This window comes from Macaca fascicularis, chromosome 13, assembly GCF_037993035.2.
Source record: "Macaca fascicularis isolate 582-1 chromosome 13, T2T-MFA8v1.1".
In the NCBI taxonomy this organism is placed as follows: domain Eukaryota; kingdom Metazoa; phylum Chordata; class Mammalia; order Primates; family Cercopithecidae; genus Macaca; species Macaca fascicularis.
The window spans coordinates 36,310,756-36,332,720 of record NC_088387.1 but is presented as its reverse complement, the minus strand read 5'-3'; the positions used below and the strand labels follow the sequence as shown (position 1 = coordinate 36,332,720).

General features: G+C 48.4%; 1 protein-coding gene across 7 annotated transcripts in view; it reads left to right on the top strand.

Annotated features, from left to right (window-relative positions):
• The window catches only part of TCF7L1 (transcription factor 7 like 1), a 180,071-nt gene that overhangs the window by 133,007 nt on the left and 25,099 nt on the right, over positions 1 to 21,965 (top strand). For all 7 annotated transcript variants that reach the window (XR_012422117.1, XR_012422116.1, XM_005575445.4 and 4 more), the window contains one exon: positions 19,665 to 19,748. Coding sequence is in view for 5 of the 7 variants with exons in the window: in XM_005575445.4 (XP_005575502.1) it covers positions 19,665 to 19,748 (84 nt within the window). In the remaining 2 variants the exon portion in view is untranslated. The remainder of the gene's footprint in view (positions 1 to 19,664; positions 19,749 to 21,965) is intronic.

Genomic DNA, 21,965 nt, shown 5'->3' with positions numbered 1-21,965 from the left:
TCCCCAAACAGCTGCTTGTGAAAGTTCTGTAACCAACCTCACACACAGGATATGCCTAGAATTGGTGCTCTACTAGGTCACTCAGGAAATGACGGGGGATTTGAGAAATGTTTTTAGAGCTTTTGTGCTCTGAAATGTACCCTCCTTCCCAGCCCAACTAGCCTAGCCTGGATGCTTGAAATTCCATAAAGACCAAGCCCTAGATTTGATTGGAGAGTTGGGGGAATGCGTTGCAGCCCCTCTCCCAACCCAGAAAGAAGGCATGTAATGTGCTAACGCCGTTAGGAATGTTTATAGCATATGGGTTATGATAGTGAATTTGTCCAGGAAACCATCAGGAAACTTGTGTGGGCATTTCCTGTCTCACCTTCTGATGGCTAATTTATGAGGGCTGCTCTCAGATTAGAGATCCTCCATTTTTACCAGAAACTTCCACCTTGAGCCTTATAATGGATCCGCTGGAATGAAGATATGTATTCTAGGCAAGGATTTAGGTAGCGGAGAACCATGAACCTGGCACACCATGGCACTAAACAGTGTTTAATTGGTAAGTGGGTTTATGCTTGCTCTGGGCTGTGAAAGAAGAGTATAAAAGAGCCAGGACCATAGATCCAGGAAGGTCATCTTTGAGAGAGAAGCCCAAATAATGGGTAGAAACTGCAGAAAGTTATGGAGGGGTAGGTGTGAGCATTTGGGGACCACTCTGACCTCACATTAACATTACCTGGGAGCTATTAAAAAAAAAAAAAAAAAAAAATAGATGCTTGAGCCCCACCCTGGAAGAGTTAAATCCTAATGGGGAAGGCGGACAGGAATCAGTGTTTTTAAAGCTCCTCCCAGCAACCCTGATGCCAGTGAGACTGAGAACTAGCAGACTGGGTTGTCTTCTCTGGTTGAATTGGTGTCCAGACCTTCCCCCAGAGGGGAATCCCTCTGGAAGGGAAAGAGTGGAGGAGAGTGTCCAGGGCGGGGCTGTAGAGCGGACCCTTCCTCAGCCACGGAAGGACTCATGCAGCTGGCAGTCACAGCACTTACTGGCCCCAGCTTATGTTGCCCAGGAACCATTGAAGGGTTCCAAATGGCTGAGGTCACATTTTTCCAGGCCGTAATGGGGACGATTGGGAAGGTTGTCAGGGGCAAGACCCCATTCAAAAGAAAACAGCACTCAGAAGTTCAGAAATGAGAGGCTGAATATTTGAATATAGACTTTACTATTTTTTTTTCTGAGTGTTTTTATATATTTAAATTTTTTTAATTAAAAAGTGATTCCCATTGCATATATTTGCATTTACCTTTTAAAATCAATGTATGTTTAGCCAAAAGAATAAAATAAAAACACCCATAATCTTGTCGCCCAGAGAGATAAGTTCAACTCACCTCTTAATATATATTCTTCCAGATTTCTCAACACATACATAAAGATACCTGTTTTACAAAAGTAGGATTCAATACATGTTTTTTCTTTTTTTAAGCACTCCCCATTACACAGGTGGAAATACATGTTTTGTATCTTGCTTTTTCATTTGACAGCGTAAACACCTTTCTGTTTCTGTAAATAACCACCTGCTACATAAATTCAGATATCATAATTGTAGCATAAGGCATTGAATATCTTTCAGCTATTATAAACAGCTCTTCAGTGAACATCCTTGCATTCTATATTTTGCTTGCATCCTTAATTATTTCCTTAGGATGCACTCCTAGAGACAATAAGCCTTCAGAAGACTTGATACATACTTCCAAATTGCACAAGAAAGGATTTACTAATTTACTTTCCCACCAACAGGGTATTAAAAAGTGCCTGTGGTAATTAAAGGGGGAAAAGGCCACTGCCAACATGAGAGACTAAAAGTAGTTAACTCATTACTGAGTTCATAACCTCTTTATCTCACATTCTGCAAACAAATGGGAGTAGAACCCAGAGATTTTCCTTGACGGCTTGGTGCCCAGCCCAGGATTTTTGTTGTCTGGCCCACCAGGTCACCGGCTCTGGGGTTTTCACTGCAGCAGGTATCCTTGTCCAGGGCCTTTGTTTCCCGCTGGTCATTGGCCCAGCATGCTTCCGGTGGGCACTTGGGAACCACCAGGGGGCAGTGTGGAGCTGTTGAGCATGCTTGGCATGCCTTCTGGCTTATCCATATTGAAATTTTGAATAGTACAAGTATTATTTTGTTGTGTTTTATGACTTCTCAGATTGGTATTTATAATATTGATTTGCTTACACTAGTATTTCATCCCTTTCCAATTATTTTTATGTTTATGTGTTGTAAAAGAAATAACCTAATCCATCATAGCTCTTCTGTAGCTGGAGGCCAGGACACCTGGGTTGTTCTGATCCCAGCTCTGCCGGTGTCCTCCGTGACCTTGGTGGGACAGCTCACCCCATGGGCCTGACTGCCTTTATCTGAGGAGCGCCAGGATGGGCTGCAGGAGTGGTGTGTTTTCTTCTCTTCCAGCACTAGCATAATGAAAGGATTAAGAGTTGGCCTTGACCAGGTGTGGTGACTCATGCCTGTAATCCCACCACTTGGGAGGCCAAGGCGAGAGAATCACTTGATTTCAGGAGTTCAAGACCAGCCTGGCCAACATGGTGAAACCCTGTCTCTACAAAAATACAAAACTTAGCCGGGTGTGGTAGTATGCACCTGTAACCCAGCTACTTGGGAGGCTGAGGTGGAAGAATCACTTGAACCCAGGAGGCGGAGGTTGCAGTGAGCCAAGATTGTGCCATTGCATTCCAGCCTGGGTGACAGAGCGAGACTCCATCTCAAAAAAAAAAAAAAAAAAACAAAGAGGTGGCCTTTGGGGCTGCGCGTGGTGGCTCACACATGTAATCCCAGCACTTTGGGAGGCCAAGACAGGTGGATCACTTGAGGTCAGGAGTTGAAGACCAACCTGGCCAACATGGTGAAACCCTGTCTCTACTAAAAATTCAAAAATTAGCTGGCATGGTGGTGCACACCTGTAATCCTAGTTACTCAGGAGGCAGAGGCAGGAAAATCACTTGAGCCCAGGAGGTAGAGGTTGTAGTGAGCCAGGATCGCACCACTGCACTCCAGCCTGGGTGACAGAGAAAGACTCTGTCTCAAAAATAAATAAATAAATAAATAAATAAAGAGTTGACTTTGAGATAGACTTGGGCAAGTTAGTTAACCTTTTTGTACTTTAATCCCTCCATCTGTTAAATGAGGATAATCATAGCATCAACTTATAAGGGGGTTAAACAAAATAACACATGGAGTATCTGGCACAAGGTAACTCATCGCTAAATGTTTTCTTTAAAGAAATCTGTTTATCCAAGATTTATGCAGACAGTTTCCTGTCCTTGGCTTTGGCACATACTTATTTACTTATCTGAAGTGATACTAATATCAAACAGAGTATGAATTTCAGAAGTGCTATATTCCACAGCAGGGTTGAACAGCAGAATCCCAGCATCAAGGCCCCCAGCTACAAAAGAGTTAGGATGTTTTTGCTTATTTTTTATAATATATTAACTATAGGGGAAAATATAAAAAAAAATAGAGGCAGATATGATATCAGTAAATGTTTTTTATTTGATTGCTTTAGGTAAATGGAGTCTTACTCGCCTGATAGGGTCTCCACTGGCAGCAGACCTTCCCATTCCCTCTATCCATCATTCTCCCAAAAGGTGATGGTTTCTCTGTTCTCACCCTAGGTCAACTAAATTAGGGTGTATGGCAACAACCCCAGGAGTGTGACCACTAATTGCCTTTGAATACAACATTTCCACTAGAGCTGCCTGGGAGGCAGCACCTCCAGAGAGAAGGACTTGCACCTCTAATTTGGTTAATCCTAGAACACCCTGCAGTAGTCATCAGGCACCTCTCACAAATGTTATGCTGTGCTAAAGGCTGTGGGGACCCAAAGGGCAAATAAGATTGGATGAATTTTTTTTTTTTTTTTGAGACAGAGTCTTGCTCTTGTCGCCCAGGCTGGAGTGCAGTGGTGCGATTTCGGCTCACTGCAACCTCTGCCTCCTGAATTGCTGGGATTACAGGCGCCCGCCACCATGCCCTGCTAGTTTTTGTACTTTTCATAGAGACCAGGTTTCACCATGTTGGCCAGGCTGGTCTCGAACTCCTGACCTCAGGTGATCCACCCTCCTCGGCTTCCCAAAGTGCTGAGATTATAGGCGTCAGCCACCATGCCCGGCCTGGATGCCTTTCTGAAGCAGCAGGTAAAAAAAAAAAAAAAAAAAAAAGACTGGATGCCTGTCCCCAAATTGCTTAGGAGAAGCTAAGCGAGGAAATGTGAGCCCGGCTGTGAGCTGGAAAGTCAGCGGGCAGCAGGGTGTGTGACCGACCTGGAGGAACAAGTGTGGGGCAAGGTAAATATAAGTGAATTGCAAGACAGTGGTAGTTGAGATGGAAAAAATACAGGACTTGATGGGCTAGATGATAAAGTGAGGAAGAAGGTAGAGGAATAGATGTCTGAGGTTTTGACCCTGCAGGTATGTAAGAAGAGAGAGATGATAGATCTTGGTGAGAAGCAATCTGGGGAGAAAATAGTGGTGTATCCTGGGAAGCTCTGACCTTTGAGTTTGTGTGCAGAACCTCTTTCTCCAGTTCCTAGGGGTGCCCTCATCCACAACTGGCAGTGGCCCCTGGATGGCCACAAACATGCAATCCTACAACAGTATTCCCCAGATGTCACTTACTCGCATAATCTTTGCCACATACCACCTATACTATTTACATAATTATTTTTCTTTGAATTGATTCACTTTTTTCCACTTTTTAAAAATGGAGCTTCACTGTAAGCAACAGTATCCAAGATATCAAACTTTGCCTGTAACATGTATATGTAATTGTATATATGTATATACATGTGCATACACATACATAAAAAATACACATACATATTTATGTATTTATAATTTTGTTTGACTATATATATACATTTTTGTTTTGTTTTGTTTTGTTTTGTAGAGATGGGGTTTCACCATGTTGCCCAGGCTGGTGTTGAATTCCTGGGCTCAGGTGAGCCTCCCAAAGTGCTGGGCTTACAGGCATGAGCCACCACACCCTGCCAAAAATACATACATATTTTAAGGCCTATTAATGTAAATATTTTAGGTACTAAAAAATAGGAGGCGTTGTTTAATAGAATTGAGATGGGAACTGGAAACAACACTCTTTTCATAAAGTGAGGAGGAAGAGGCATGATGAGTTTGGGTGTTGTGATAATGCATACAAGGTATCTGACACACATGCCCATAATCAGTGGAAAACTTCTCAGCCCTTCCACTGTCCATCATAACTTCCTGCACGCTCCCTTCAATATGGACAGAAAATCGTGTTGTTCCCTGAGATATGTAAGCCTCATGTGCACCCACATTTGCATACACACTAGGGTAGGGTGTAGGACCCGTTCTTCAGGCTCCTTTATCAGGAGCAATGGCCCTGTGTAGAGGTGGCTGGTGTGACCCTTATTCTCCTGTGTCCTTGTTCACCTGTGAGGTCAGAGATCTCTCCTGGAACTGTCCGTCTATGGAGGGGCTGCCTCAGACATTTCCCCTCTCCTGGTGCCCAGTTGTTGTTGACTTTGGCCAGCGGCTGGGTCTGCAGGAGCCGCGGGGAAAGGTTCTAGGCTGGAAGGCAGCTCCAGGCTGCCTGGCTGTTCTTTTGTGTTGAGTATTTCACTGGCCCCAGATAAGCGCTTCCTGTTCCCCATTGATTATACACAGATCCTGCTTCCTTTCCCCTCAATACCTGGGATGCTTTCCAGCTTCTCCTCCCATAGGGGAAAATCCATAAACTTTAGAATTCTCAGGCCTGCTTTTGGTCAATGGACTTTCTGCAAATTATGACTGTTTTTGCCATCCAGTCATATTCCTGGTGAAGCCTTCACCGCCGTCTAGGAGCTGAGTTCCACTTTGTGCCAGCCAACAGAGATGCTTCTATGACCTGGTTTCTGCCGCCTCCTTCTCACCCGACAGAACATCTGTATCTACCTCCTGGCATAAATCAGAGAGAATAAATAGACTGCACCTTACACGTCAGTTTTAATCAACTGTTAGCTGCCTGGTATATTGTGTTGAGGATTCTGAGGTCTTACCCAGCTTTAGTAAGAAAGGGTACCGTGGTCTACTAGCAGTGTCTGCCACAAGCACAGAGGGATGGGACCGCTCCTGTGCCCCGTATTTGCTATCCCAAGATTCCAAGATCAGTTGGAAGTTTCTTATTTGTTTATTTATTTAGAGACAGTCTCAGTCTGTCACCCAGGCTGGAGTGCAGTGGCATGATCACAGCTCACTGCAGCCTCGAACTCCAGGGCTGAATTGATCCTCCCAGCTCAGCCTCTCGGGTAGCTGGGACTACAAGCGTGCACCACCACACCTGGCTAATCTTTTTTGTATTTTTGTAGAGACGGGGTCTCACTTTGTTTCCCAGGCTGATCTTGAACTCCTGGGCTCAAGTGATCCACCTGCCTCAGGCTCCCAAAATGCTGCGATTACAAATGTGAGTCCCATTCCCACCCACAAGTTTCTAGAAGGCAGAAATCATGTCCTTGTACCCTTAGAGTTACAACATAACCCCCCAGACCCTGTATTCTAAGGCCAGTGTCAAGTAAATCCAACAGCCTCCAGCAGGCTCAGTTTCCTTTTTTTTTTGGAGACGGAGTCTCCCTCTGTCACCCAGGCTGGAGTGCAGTGGTGCGATCTCAGCTCACTGTAGCTTCCGCCTCTCAGATTCAAGCAATTCTCCTGCCTCGGCCTCCTAAGTAGCTAGGATTACAGGCGCCCGCCACCACACCCGGCTAATTTTTGTATTTTTAGTAGAGACGGGGTTTCACCATATTGGCCATGCTGGTCTTGAACTCCTGACCTCGTGATCTGCCGGCCTCAGCCTCCCAAAGTGCTGGGATTACAGGCGTGAGCCACCACGCCCGGCCCAGTTTCCCATTTTTTAAATGAACGTCATAATATCTTCTTTACCTATATCCAGGAGTCAGTAATAGCAAATCAGATAATTAATATGGAATGCTTTCAAAAGTAAAACAACTATGGAAGTATATCCTGCCTGCAGGACCCAGCACAGATGCCACCTCCTCTGTGAGGTTTTCAGTTGTTCCACGATAACTCTTGCCCATTGCAATCCCTGTCTTATAGGCTTATAGTCTAGTTATTTATGTACTTTAAAAAATCTCTCCTGTGGTATATCATGCACATAAACAGACACCTTTTAGATGAGATACTAAACATCGACGGAGGGCTCTGTACAGAGCTGTCACTGCATCGTGGTCATCTGGTAGGCAGTCCTGTAAGAACGGGTAGCTTCCTGCTAGCTTTAAACAGCATCGTTTTATATTTTAGAAAGATATTTCTAGAGGCAAGTGAAGGGTAGACAGGAAGAGATGAACTGAGACCAGGAGCACTGGTGGAGACCACTCAGTGGAAAGAGGATTTGGGACCCCTTCATTTCTGTCAACTACCCTATTCTTGGACAAGAGACATTTTGTCAGTGTGAGGCAAAGCAACCTGCCGACGTGGCTGGCAGCCCATCACCACCCCTTTCAAACTGGGTTGCGCGCACCCCTGCTGCCTTCCTCCTGGGTGAGAACCTGCAGGAGCTCAGGCAAACCCAGAAGGCTGCTGCGGGGGCCTCTCCATGGAATAGGGTTCCAAAGATGTCCAGAAGCCATGGAACTTGGTGGCCCAGAGCAGGTTAGGGGGGTCACTAAAGGCATTAAAGTGGATTCTGTGGTGTCTGGTTAGGTACACTGAAGGCACAGGATTGAAAATAATTCATCTGGCGTTACTCTTAATAGCTTTGCTTACTGTTACTATGATATAAGACATACTGATTGTAAAAATTTCAAGTGAAGAAGAAAAATACAAAAAAGGAACTAATAAAATTGCCTGAAATGTTAAAAATCCAGCGATAACATTTGGGTGACTATGCTTCCAGATTATTTAACTGGCTTTTCTCACTGAACAGTTTGTCCAGGACAGTTTATTCAAGTCAATAAATGTGGATGGCCGGGCTTGGTAGCTCAAAGCTATAATCCCAAGCACTTTGAGAGACTAAGGCGGGAGGATCACTTAAGGCCAAGAGTTTGAGACCAGCCTGAGCAACATAGTGAGACCCTGTCTCTACCAAAAAAAAAAAAAATTAGCCGGGTGGTGTGGTGCTAGCCTGTAGTCCCAGCTATGCAGGAGGCTGATGTGGGAGGATTGCTTGATTCCATGAAGTTGAGGCTGCAGTGAGCTACAATCGTGCCACTGTACTCCAGCCTGGCCGACAGGGCAAGACCCTATCAATCAATCCATTAACCAATATATCAATAAAAAATCACCCAGAAGGCATGCAGAACCTGCAGCCACAGGGCAGGAGGGAGGAGAGGCTTCCCCAGAGCTGCCCATGGCATGTGGCATTTCAAAAGCCAGTTGCCTTTATTTTCTTTCTGAAGTCATCCATGGCCTTGCAAAGACAGAGAGTGTCTACAGAGACAGTGGAGGGAGTGGAACAGAAGCCAGCCTGCTGGGGGCTGAGAAGTACCTGGGAGGTGGGGAGGACATGTAAGCAGCCTGTGTACGTTCTGGGAAGGGAAAGAGGAGAACCAGAAGGGGCAGCTGCCCACCAGCAGCTTCCTGGGCTCTCCTCCCGCCTCCTCCTCACTCACAGCAGCCCACAGACTCAGCCTCAGCTCCTCCTCTCTGGCCTCTTCCCCTGAGTGAAGATCAAGTGCAGGAGGGGTTGCACCGGCTGTGCCGGCTGCAGGGAGCCCACAGACCCCTCCTGTGTTTCACCTGCAGTGACTCCATACTCGTCCTCCCCCGTCCCTGCCACCCAGCAGATTGTGTGCCCACTTCCTCTGTGCCACACACATCTTTTTTCCCTCCTTCAAATCATCACCCATACAGAGGACAATTCGCAGCCTCGCTCATTACAAGAGTAATGGAAACTCCAGCAAGGGACTTTTTTTACCTGTCAGTTTGGCAAAGTTTAAACAGTTTAATAACCTTGTATGGGCAAGGAGGTGGGGAAATAAGCCCTCTCCCAGGTTGCTGTTAGCAGTGTCAACTGGGAGAAATTTAATAGCACTCTTCAGAACATAAATGTGCTTGTCTTTGACCTAGTGATTCCCCTTGCAGCTGGAAATGTGTCCTCCCACTATAGACATACATGGGTGACATGGTGAGTGTTCAAGGGTGTGCACTGCAGCAAAGCCTGGGAAACAGCTCCATGTCTGTGAGCATGGGCCCCTTGAGCGGGTTGTGGCACCACCCTATGGTGGCTGCTATGTAGCTGTAACCCAGGAGGCAGCTCTGCGGGGAGGGCTGTGGGACCAGCCCTACTATGCTGACAAATGGAGTGGGGGCAGAGTGGCATGGGTGGGTATGTGCAGGCCGGAGAACAGGCTGCAGGCTGTGAAGGAGAAAGGCATTTGCTCTTTCAGCCCAGTCTGAGCTCCTGGTCAGAGGCCAGCAAGTGGACTCTGCATCCCGTGGGGGCCAGAGCAGATGTTCTCACCTGAGGGCCTGAGGGGAGAGAAGCATGTCAGTAGATTCCCAGGCACGCAGCAACAGGGGAGAGACAGAGGGAGGGGCCCGGCAGGGTTCACCTCAGGGAAAGGAGGACCGGGCCTCCAAAGTCAGTTTCCCCAAAGACACTTCCTGCAGCGCGTTGGTGACTGGGCAGTGAGCACGGACACTGCCCAGGCCCAGCAAACCCAAGGTCACGGCCGATGGGAGAGGCAGCTTGCGACTCAGCAGGCCCAGCACTCCAGGCTGCAGAAATGCGGACCTGAAAACAAGTTGAACTTTGACATTGTTTGAAAACCTAGGGCTCTGTCCCAGGGGTCCCCCTGGTCAGGGCCACCACAGAATGGCTATGCCTAGTGCTCTGGGAGCAGAGTTTTCCCTCCTCCAGAGCACGCAGCTGTCAGGGGGACATACCTAGCCAAGTGTCCGGCTCTCCATCAAGACCTCAAGCAGGCAGGCGCACGTCAGCTGAGAACCATGTGTGTCTCAGCTTTCCAGCCATCCCAGCAAGTCAGGACACATCTGAGACCACCGCCCCCCCAACCCAGCTCCTGCCCACGTGCATTGGTGTGCCCGAGCCAGTTGGCACCCAGACAATTGGAAGCATCTCTTCCGCACTGCTCATCGTGGTACCTTGAAATCAGTGGGCGTATTTACACCATGAATACCAGCAAATGCTTTGGTTTTTCACTTTGTTTTTTGCTTAGAGAGCCAGTTGTTAGGTATTTACCAGCACACCACTGAACCAGACCTCTCTCCCCACGAAGCGCCATAGATCTATGAGTGGCCAAGCTCTGTGTTAATTGGCTCTTCCCCCCCCCAGGTAAAGTGCAGGTCACAGGCTCATAGAATACCAATAACTTACACATTTAGTGACTGATCACAGAGTTCTTACAAGCTCCTCACATGCCCCACACTCTGCCTGGTCCTCTCCGGTGTGAGAGGACACTCACGCTTGAGTTTGACAGCCACACATGAGATAACCACTCTGCCAGGCAATAGGTGTTCTTATTCCTGTTTTACATGTGGAAACCAGAGGTTCTGAAAGGTGAGGTACACAGGCACACAGCTTGTAAGTGGGGTTCAGCTAGGACCCTTGATTCCATATTTGTTGAACACCTCAACACTGTCGGCACTCTCAGTGCCCTCTGTGTTTAGACAAATAGCTGCATTCGACTTTTCCTTCCAAAGGAGACCATCTAGTCCAGGCCCCTGCTTCAGGCTGATGAAGTAAAATATTCCCATTTTAAAGGTGAGAAGATGGAGTCCAGAAAGGTTAGAAAGAGCCTGGAACCCAGATCTCTTACCTCTTGTGCTCTAAAACGAAAGCTTGGCTTCTGAGGGGGAGCCAGTTTTTAAAAACAAACCTTGTGTCAAATCTGGGAGGCAAAATTGCCAGGTTCTTTGGAATGGGAGGGGAAAACAGCAGTTTGAGATCATCCAAAAAAGAAAGAATCATTTGGGGAAAGCCGGGGAAAGACGTGTTTATGGTGAAACTGACACCTGATTGACACACTCTTACTATTCAGTCATGAAATGCTTTTGGAGCCCCTCTGCTACCAGTGCATGGGCTTTAAAACCATTTGTTGACTAAATGTTGCGACAGGTGCTAGAGAGAGCAAAGTAACTTCATGGGTTTAAGACCAGTGCAGGCTGGGTGCGTTGGCTCACCCCTGTAATGCCAGCAGAATTGGAGGTGAAGGTGGGCAGATCACTTGAGCTCAGGAGTTTGAGACCAGCAAGGGCAACATGGTGAAACCCTGTCTCTACCAAAAGTACAAAAAATTAGGCAGGCGTGGTGGCGCATGCCTGTGGTCCCAGCTACTTGAGTGGCTGAGATTGGAGGATTCTGGAGCCCAGGAGGTGGAGGTTGCAGTGACCTATGATTGTGCCACTGCACTTACGACAGACAGAGCAAGACTCCATCTCAAAAAAAAAAAAAAAAAAAAAATACCTCAAGAAAGAATCTAACCTACACTCAGGTAAAACAAAAAATGTCGTTTGGGATTTAGTGCCATCCACCAAGTTATGCAAAGGCGTAAACAACTCATTCTCAGGGATAAGAGTATAAAACTTCTTTTATACTTTTGCCCCTGGAACTTTGTCTAATCCATCTTGTTTGGGAACAAGTTCTTTACACTTTCATTTTCTCTTATTGACTGCTGAAAACTAAAAATGTTTTCCCAGTCGGGAAAGCTTTTCTGTCTCCCTATTCCCAAATTCATTGCTAGTGTTGATGTATTTTCAAACTTGGATCCATTTGTGAACTTTACTACAGAAGATAGAAACGGGTCTCCAGGAACTGGCCAAGTTGGGCATCCCAGCCTCCATGCTATGTTTACATATTCTCGGCAGAACTAAGCCAGTTACTGTGAGAAGCAGGCATTGCCCACGAGTGAAATGGGCTCCCGTGTGTGCTGCCTCCCTAAAGGCTTCAGGGAGAGGCTGTTCAACCCCACATTACAGATGTGGAAACTGGGCCTAAGCTCACTGCATTAATACCACATTACAGATGTGGAAACTGGGCCTAAGCTCACTGCATTAATACAGCATGGGACAGGGTTTCAACACATCATGATTGCCAGGTTCTAGGTGAGGAATTGAGCTGCAGGCATGATCCTTGAGGAGCTTACAGTCCCAAGGGCAGGCAGAGTGTGTAAATGAGGAAGAGTAGCCTGGTGAGTGCTGTGGGAATACCGTGTGCTGCTCCTCGAGAGTGACGGACTCGTGGAGGACTCATGCCAGGGAGGGTGACCTTGGGAGAACTGGGTTTTGAAGAAGCGGTTAAAGTTTCCCACGAGTGAAGGACGGGGTAAAGGCCGTAGCAGGCCGGGGAGCAGCGGGGCCACGTGGTGCATTCAGAGTGCAGCGAGGACTGTGCAGCCGGGGTTGGGGGTGTGAGGGCGGAAGCCAGAAGGATAGGGTGGTGCGGGATTGCTGGTGAGTTTGGAGGCTTTATCTCTTGACCCCAGAAACCAACCAGGGAAGTGTTTTGAGCAGGGGAGAGATTGGCTGGTGTTTAGAAAGCTGACTCTAAGGCCGGGCACGGTGGCTCAAGCCTGTAATCCCAGCACTTTGGGAGGCCGAGACGGGCGGATCACGAGGTCAGGAGATCGAGACCATCCTGGCTAACACGGTGAAACCCCGTCTCTACTAAAAAATACAAAAAAAACTAGCCGGGCGAAGTGGCGGGTGCCTGTAGTCCCAGCTACTAGGGAGGCTGAGGCAGGAGAATGGCGTGAACCCGAGAGGAGGAGCTTGCAGTGAGCTGAGATCCGGCCACTGCACTCCAGCCTGGGTGACAGAGCAAGACTCCGTCTCAAAAAAAAAAAGAAAGGCCGGGCGCGGTGGCTCAAGCCTGTAATCCCAGCACTTTGGGAGGCCGAGACGGGCGGATCACGAGGTCAGGAGATCGAGACCATCCTGGCTAACACAGTGAAACCCCGTCTCTACTAAAAATACAAAAAAAAACTTAGCCGGGCGAGGTGGCAGGCGCCTGTAGTCCCAGCTACTCGGGAGGCTGAGGCAGGAGAATGGCGTGAACCCGGGAGGCGGAGCTTGCAGTGAGCTGAGATCCGGCCACTGCACTCCAGCCTGGGTGACAGAGCAAGACTCCGTCTCAAAAAAAAAAAAAAAGAAAGCTGACTCTAGTAGGATTTGCAGTAGAGTCCAGGTGAGAAACGACTGCAACTGTGGCAGAATGGAGAGGGGAGGCACAGATCACTTCTTCACATTTGTCATTTATAATATGGTTATAGTATAGGTTCCTGTTACATAGAGCCTCTAAGAGGACAAGGAGAGCATTTTGAATAATGTCATTGTCACTGTGGTGGGAAGCCGCCTGCACCCGGGGTTTGGGGGTAGCCTTGGGTTCTGGGTGGCAGTGGGACTTGAAATCTCCTGAAAAGCCTGGAAAACCCTTGCTTCTCTATCACAGGGGACCCTGGCTCTGGGTCCCCAAAGTCACTATTTACCATAGGGGTCCAGAGAGGCAGGAAGGACCGGTCACCAAAACTGGGACCCTTTGCGTCTGCTGATAGGCGGCTGGCCAAAAATGGGCGAGACTGTGGCTGGAGACAGGGGCGCTTTATCTGCCTACTGGGCCTGTCCTCTAGAAGCAGCGGAAGGCGTTCTCTGGGCTGGAGTTTTCTCACCTGCGCAGTTTTGGGAGCTGACTTGTTTTCCTTGTGTGCAACTGTGGGGAGCTGTGGATTCTGTAACGTGAAGCTTTGTTTCCTCTGTTGCCCAGGCCCTGCTTAAAGGCTTTTCTGTGAGAACGTGCGAACAGGGAGAATGTGGGCGTTCCCCCGAGCCCTGTAGAGTCCTGTCCACACTAAGCAAGTGTGGGACAGGGTGAGGACGGCTGGGGCGGGGCCCTCCCTACCTTCTGGGAGCCGGAGGGTTAATCTCCGTAGCTCATTGGCAGTCCTGCCTCTGTACAGGGCATGCTGGGATTTCCTCCCAGCTGTTTTACATCACGAAGATTTGTGTGTTGGGGAAATTCCAGGGCACAGCTGCAATTAATCTGCTCCATGGCTCCAATCAAAGCGAGGAGTCTGTAGGATGGATTCTCCGCCTCTCTGCAGGAAAGGGGGCTCTAGCTCTCTAGTGACAGCATCTTTCGGAGGGACCCTTCCGGAGATCCACATTGAGTAGAAACAGCCCTCCTGGCCAAATGCTCACCCCAAGGAGGCTCTAAGGAGGAGCCCAAAACATTGAGAAAGAGAGGAGAGGAGCCCCTCTAAATAATAAAGCCACAAGAACACTGATGGCAACACTCGATAAAGATGTTACCCAAAGAAAAGAAAACTTTGTTCACCTTTACTTAGGAATGTAAGTCAAAAATTTAGAACGTGATTAGCATTCCACAACATAGCATAAGAAGGAACAAACCACCATGACCAAATAGGGCTTACCTGGGAAACGCAAAAATGCCTTCATGTAAGAAAATCTATTGCTATATATACATCTCATAAATGAGTCAAATAAGAGAAACCACATGACCATTTTGGTAAATGCTGAGAGAAAAATGCAGCAACTGCTCCAGTGAAAACAATGGAAAAATAGGATTAGAATCATCCTTCCTTAACAAGGTAAAGACATGTTTTAAACCACAGCCTCAATCTACTTAACTGTGAACCACAGTAGCAGAACCCCAGTCCCCAGAAAAGAGTTTCTCAGATTCAGTGAGATTGGAAAACTGCGTATCTGTTCTGTCTTAGGTAGTCATGACGCATGTAAATCGAAGACAGTAGTACCTGCCACTTGGGTTTGGTGTTTTCCTTTCTATTATTGAGTATCCAAAAGAGAGTATTTAAGCCATAGAAAGCACCCCAGAAGTGGGAGCGATAGCTGTTGCTTGGCCATCAGTTGTATTGATGCCGTACATCATTTCTTTTTTCTTTTTTTTTTTTTGACGGAATCTCACTCTGTCGCTCAGGCTGGAGTACAGTGGCACAATCTTGGCTCACTACAACCTCTGCTTCCCGGGTTCAAGCGATTCTCCTGCCTCCTGAGTAGCTGGGATTACAGGCACGCACCATCGCGCCCAGCTAATTTTTTGTATTATTTTAGTAGAGATGCGGTTTCACCATGTTGGCCCAGTTGGTCTCGAACTCCTGACCTTGCCATCCGCCTGCCTCGGACTCCTAAAGTGCTGGGATTACAGACATGGGCCACTGCGCCCAGCCATCATCATTTCAATGTGTTATGTTCCAGTGGACATCCCCCAGGGGGGAGGTGGCAGAACCAGCCTGCGTACACATCTTTGCTATGTGCAGAAGCCCAGCCATGACACACTGGTCAGGAGCTGGGCCTTGCAGAGCCACTTAAATGTAGCCTAGACTGGGCATGGAGAATCCAGCAGTTTTAACCCGCCCACATACCATTACCATGAAAAGAATCTAAGCACAGTTGCCCATCACTTGCTTCCCCAAGGACGTGCTCCCACCCTGAGTGACTGCCCTCGGGTGATGGTGGGGTTGGCCTCACAGCTAAGAAGAGCTTTCTTGGCTGCACATGGTGGCTCACACCTGTAATCCCAGCACTTTGCAAGAGCAAGGCGGGAGGATTGCTTGAGCCTGGACATTGAAGACCAGCCTGGGCAACACAGCAAGACCCGCATCTCTAAAACTAAAAAATAAAAATAAATAAACAGAAGAACTTTATTTCCACTCTAGTTGGGCTGGGCCTGACCTAGGAATTCAGAACTACCTGGCCACCTTCAAATGTCTGGTACTGCAGTGGAAGAGGATTATAACGGGTGTCGTTGGCTCCTGCTGCCCCAGTTCATGGTTCTGGGAAGCTCAACTGTCCTTTCAGAATTGTGATGGAGAGGCTGTCCATGGCCAAGCTGTAGGGACTCCAAAGTCTTAGAGCTCTTCCTCCACCCCCATCAGTCATCTCCAAATCTTAAAAAGACGAATAGAAAAGAGTAAGTGACGATCCTCCGTACCCCTGCCTCCCAGAGTGAGTCCCTCCCTGCACAGAGCCCCCGCACCACCCCAGGCATGGCTGGAGCAGGGTGAGTCCCAGTGGGATGCTCACTGTTCCCAGGACCACCTCTCCTTTCTGCTCTTTTCCCTCACACTGCCTGACTTATCTGTAGGGGACCAAGTATCAATGGTAGGCACGGCCAGTGGTCTCCTCCCAGCAGAAGCCAAGACTTCTTGTTATGTAGATAAAACAAGTGCATGGTCAGACACCCAAAAGAGTGGCTATTACTGAACACCCTTGCTATGAATGTGTGTACAAAAGACAAGCATATATAAGTGTACCTGTACCTTGATATCCCTAGCACCAAGGCAGACAAACCCTCATGGAGCACATGGTGTATTAGGTACCAGCTCCTTGGCCACTGGAGCAGTGATTCTCAGTTGGGGAAGGGAAGAGTCTCTCCCTCAGCCCCAGGAGACATTTGGCAAAGTCTGGAGACATTTTTGATTATTTATATGGGAGTGCATCAGCATTGTATTATAGTTAGAGGCCAAAGTCGTTGTTAAACTTTACAGGACAGCCCACCACCCCCAATAAAAAAAATTATCCAGCCCAAAATGTCATAGTGCCGAGATTGAGAAACCCTGCACTACAGTCCTACAAGCCAACTCTGCCAGACAATCTGTAAGGTCACTTGAGAGTATTATTTAAGACCCAAAACTCTAGCACCGTCCCAAACCAGGGTTCACGTTTCTTTGGACCGCCCCCATATGATCTAAGGACATCCCGGTAAGCCAACAAGAATGAATGTGTGTCTTTGTGGCCCTAAATAGGCAGCAGATGCTGGTAGAGTTGATGGATTTTAGGAACCCATCTGTCCTGTTTAATGTTAGGGGCTATAGATTTGGGATACTTCTCTTCAGCACCTCATAGTTGCTATTGCAGTTCAATTTTTAAAACCAGAAATGTTCAAGTTGTTGCTTCTAGAAAAACTGGTGTTTAGGCTTCAAGTGCAAGCTCTGGGCACCTTCGGCATCCCTCCAGGAGAACACTGACATGCATGGACCGGTTTCTGGATGGCCAGCCCCGTGCAAGACAGAGAAGGAGAGAGAAAACACATCCGAGCAAAGAAAAGGCTGTGGGTGGGGAGTTGAGGAAGACAGTCTTAGGAAAAGCTTTATGACTCGGTGTTGTGAAAGATGTGGGATTTGAAGTCAAGAGACCTAGGCTCTGGCTTCAGCTCTCTTGTATGAAGTTGGGCAAGCCGTTTAGCCTTTGCTTATGTCCATTAGCTCCTTTTTTTTTTTTTTTTTTTTTTTTTTGAGACAGGGTCTCACTCTGTCACTCGGGCTGGAGTACAGTGGTGTGATCTCGGTTCACTGCAACCTCTGCCTCCCGGGTTGAAGTGATTCTTCTGCCTCAGCCTCCCAAGTAGCTGGGTCTACAGGTGTGCACCACCACGCCCGGCTAATTTTTGTATTTTTAGTAAGAGACAGGGTTTCACCATATTGGCCAGGCTGGTCTTGAACTCTTAAGCTCAAATGATTTTCCCACCTCGGCCTCCCAAAGTGCTAGGATTACAGGTGTAGCCACTGCGCCCAGCCTAGCTTCTTTTAAAATTTGGGGTAGTCACCCCTACTTGTAATTGCGGGGTTGTTGTGAAGATTATACTGGGTTTTATGTGTGAAAATGCTTTGACAACTGCAAATGTAGCACAAATGTTATTCACAGTGGAAATGAGTTTTAACTAATACCAATATTTGCCCAGTGCTTTTAACTTGCCACAGGCATTGAAATCCCAGTTACTTCATGTAGTGTGTGTGGGCTCTGGGTAGGGGAAGGGATGGGTGGTGGTGGGAAGGGAGGAAGAAGATAGGGTAGCAGAGGACAGGGACAGAGATGAGACCCCATTTGAGGGGTGGGGGTACAGAGGTCACAAAGTGAAAAGACTGTCCTAATTCATAGGGCTTCGTTCCCACTTCGCACCAGGTCTCCCAAGCCAGGCCTGCTTGGCTCATCCCATGTGCTAGGCTGGTCTGTGACACATGTGGCCTTAAGTTGTTCCTGCCCATGGACACCTTTTTGAAAGCCCAGTCCCTGCTGTCTTGGTCAAGACTTATGGTGAATGAAGAGCAAAGGGGCCTTCGGGGGCTCTTCCCATCGCCCTCCTGCTCCTGTACACAGCAGAGCCAAATTGTGGTGGGTTTTTCCTGATATTACATGACCAGAGCGAGGGATGATTCAAAGGCTTCTTTTTTCTTTCTTTCTTGAGACAGAGTCTCACTCTGTTGTCCAGGCTGTAGTACAGTGGCACAATCTTGGCTCACTGCAACCTCCGCCCCCCAGATTCAAGTGATTCTCCTGCCTCAGCCTCCCGAGTAGCTGGGACTATAGGCCTGCGCCACCACATCCAGCTATTTTTTGTATTTTTAGTAGAGATGAAGTTTCACCATGTTGGCCAGGCTGATCTTGAACTCCTGACCTCAAGTGATCCATCCGCCTCGGCCTCCCAAAGTGCTGGGATTACAGCGTGAGCCACTGCACCCAGCCAAAGACTTCTTTCTGTGAAACTTCCTGGAGCCACCACTTTCCATTACAGCTTTCATTCTTAAAGGAGTCTCAAGAATTCTGCAGAGGCTGCTTGCGGGTCTGCTGCCCAGAAGCAACCTGTCAGTGTTGACACTAACACAACATGTGTGCTTTTGCTCCTGGCAAAGACTAATGGTTTGCTTATGGAAATAATAGGCGTCATTTATCAAATGTCTCCCATGTGCGAGGCACTGTGTTCAATATGTGACACTGTCCCTAGTCCTCCGAGCAACCTGTACTGTGAGTGATAATAACCTTGCCTTACAAATGCTGAAACTGGGACTCAGAGTTGTTAGTCACTCGTTCGGGGTCACACAGCCTGTGTTGGCAGAGTAAGAGCCTGAACCCATGAATGCAGGGCTCCGGAGCCCAGAAGGGCCCTTCCCAGTGTTCCTGCCTGCTGCTCCACTCAGCTCATTCTTTCCAGGCTTTTGGCAAGGACTGTGCCATGCCAGAGAGAGAGAGAGTGTGTGTGTGTGTGTTGGAGAGATACTGTTTGGTTTGGGTTTTTTGCACTGATGTGGGAAAGAATGGGGTACTGAGTAATCTTTTCAAGGTTGAGAGACGCTATAATGAAGTAAAGCTCAGCATCCTTGAGTTGGGGTAGATGTTGCCCATGACTCTGTGTCAGGCAGATGACTTTTATTCGTTCATTCCCAGATACTTCCGGACAGCTGTTTCATGGGGAGCATTGTGTGTGCATGTCGTAAGCGATGGAAATGGATGGGGCGGGATGGCCGTCTGGGAGCCTCTGCTTCCTTGATCAGCTCTGCCTGTCCATGACTACAGCATAGGGAGGGGACTTGAGCCTCACCAATAGGTTCTTTGACTATGTTGATTGGTTGTGCTGAAATGGATCAGTTCTCACCGCCACTTAAACTTCAGCTTAGTTGCCATTCGTGTCCCCACCAAAATGACAGAGGGCATGGTGAGGGTGGTGGTGATTGTAAATATATGCTTGCCCCTGTTATAATCATTTGGAAATCGATCCAGTACAGGGCATGTGGCGTGAAAATGCAGGCCACCCCAATGGCCTGCCCCGGTGCCCTAACAGCAGAGCCCAGCAAACTGTGGGTACTTGTGAGGCCTCATCTCACCAACAGCTTTTTCTTTTCTGTTCCCTGTACAGTACCTGCAGATGAAATGGCCCCTCCTCGATGTCCCCTCCAGCGCCACAGTCAAGGACACAAGGTCACCATCTCCAGCACACTTGGTAAGTCTGTTTCACCTCAAAGCACCAAAGGGCCACTATGCCTGGCCTCATCCCTTGCCACTGCCTTCTGCCATCGTGCTGAAGCAGATGGGGTCCAACAGTGTTTCCTCAAATGTGTGAGTACAGTGAGGAGGAGCTGAGTGCTTGGGGCTCCAATTGGGTTGTAACCTCAACACACACACCACACCGCCTTGGATGTTGTGTAATTGGAAGAGCTGTCCCCCAACCCCCACGGCCCTGGCTGCTCACCCTGGTTCATCATGGAAGCCTGCCTCCGATCCTTCCTGGCTGCCATCTGAACCTGCTGCCCACTTCACGTGGGTAGGGGTGGCCTCTCTCTCCTGTTGAGGCTCACCCAGAATTGCCTCCTCTTCTCCCTCATAGCTGCCAGGCAATGTTGAAGAGGCTCTTCTGTACAGGATGTTATAGGAAATAATTTAATAGGACATATGCAAACAAATGCTCCTCAGGGCATCCGAGCCTTTTCTGCCAGGCCCTGTGGCAATACCAGCTGGACAGGAGGGTCTGGACAATCCTGGGTGACTGGAGCAGTAGGTCCAAGCAGTTCCTTTGACCTCCTCAGGACATGCAAAGGACTGAAACCCATAGCTGATAAGAGATGCTCCTGGAACAGAGCCAGATATCCTACTTTCCTGGGCTTTTCCTGGGCGCTTGGGTCAACACTTGCCTTAAGACGCACTCACCCCACAAGCTAACTGGTGCTTGCCCACTGTACAGTGAGCCTCAGAATCAGGGGATGCGGTTAGAAGGGAACCCCCTCCTGCATGGCCTGTGCATTTTATAGACAAGCAGACCTAGGGCTTCACTGTTACTGCCCTGTACTAGGTATGAGGCATTGGGCTTCTATGATGTTTATTAAAGTTTAATTATAGAAAATTTTAAAGATGTGTAAAAGTAGAGAGAATTATATAATGAATCCCCATATTCCCTTTACCCAGAATTTCCCTCCTGCTGCATTGGGTTTTAAAGCAAATCCCAGACATTATTTCATCTCATAGGACATTTTAAGAGATGCTGATAATTCTTATTCATTAAAAGCTTAGAGTCTAGCAGAAGAGAAAGAAGATGTGCGCAGAAAGCTAAATAAATGCCGGGTGCGGTGGCTCAAGCCTGTAATCCCAGCACTTTGGGAGGCTGAGACGGGCGGATCACGAGGTCAGGAGATCGAGACCATCCCAGCTAACACGGTGAAACTCCGTCTCTACTAAAAATACAAAAAATTATCCGGGCGAGGTGGCGGGCGCCTGTAGTCCCAGCTTCTCAGGAGGCTGAGGCAGGAGAATGGCATAAACCCGGGAGATGGAGCTTGCAGTGAGGTGAGATCCGGCCACTGCACTCCAGCCTGGGCGACAGAGCGAGACTCCGTCTCAAAAAAAAAAAAAAAAAAGAAAGCTAAATAAATAAGGGTGCAGGGAGCCTGTGTGAGTTCCAGTAATCAGGAGACACACTCCTGTGGAGCCCTTGGGATTTTACACTGGGATCTACAGTGGGATGCCACATGCAGCTCTCAGGTGATTGTCACAGCCATCACCAGGGAGTCAGGCAAGGATGACAGTGGAAGGAACCGTGAGTGGCGGGACCAGCCATCCAGGAAAGGCAGCAGGTTCTATGGCCAGTTGCCAAGGCACAAGCTGCCCGTTGAACAAGCACCCCACACCTCAGGCATAAGCCAGGGTAGTGGTCAAGTATGAGGCGCAGGTGCCCTCTAGTGGTGCCAGTCAGTCCTGGTGGAGGATGTCCGGACCACATCTGCCCACCCTAGACCTGGCTGGTGCCCCGCACCTGCCCCCAGTGCAGCCATCTCTGTTTCAGATCTGTGCCTTCCTCTACCTCTCTGTGCCGTCCCCCAGCCCACTCCTGAAGACCTGAGATGACTGGGCCCTCTGTCTTAGTGTCTCTCTGAATATTGTTGCATCTCCATCTACTTTTCAAGAACGTTATTTCCGGCCGGGCGCAGTGGCTCAATCCTGTAATCCCAGCACTTTGGGAGGCCGAGACGGGCAGATCATGAGGTCAGGAGATCGAGACCATCCTGGCTAATGCGGTGAAACCCCGTCTCTACTAAAAATACAAAAAAACTAGCCGGGCGAGGTGGCGGGCGCCTGTAGTCCCAGCTACTCGGGAGGCTGAGGCAGGAGAATGGCGTAAACGCAGGAGGCGGAGCTTGCAGTGAGCTGAGATCCGGCCACTGCACTC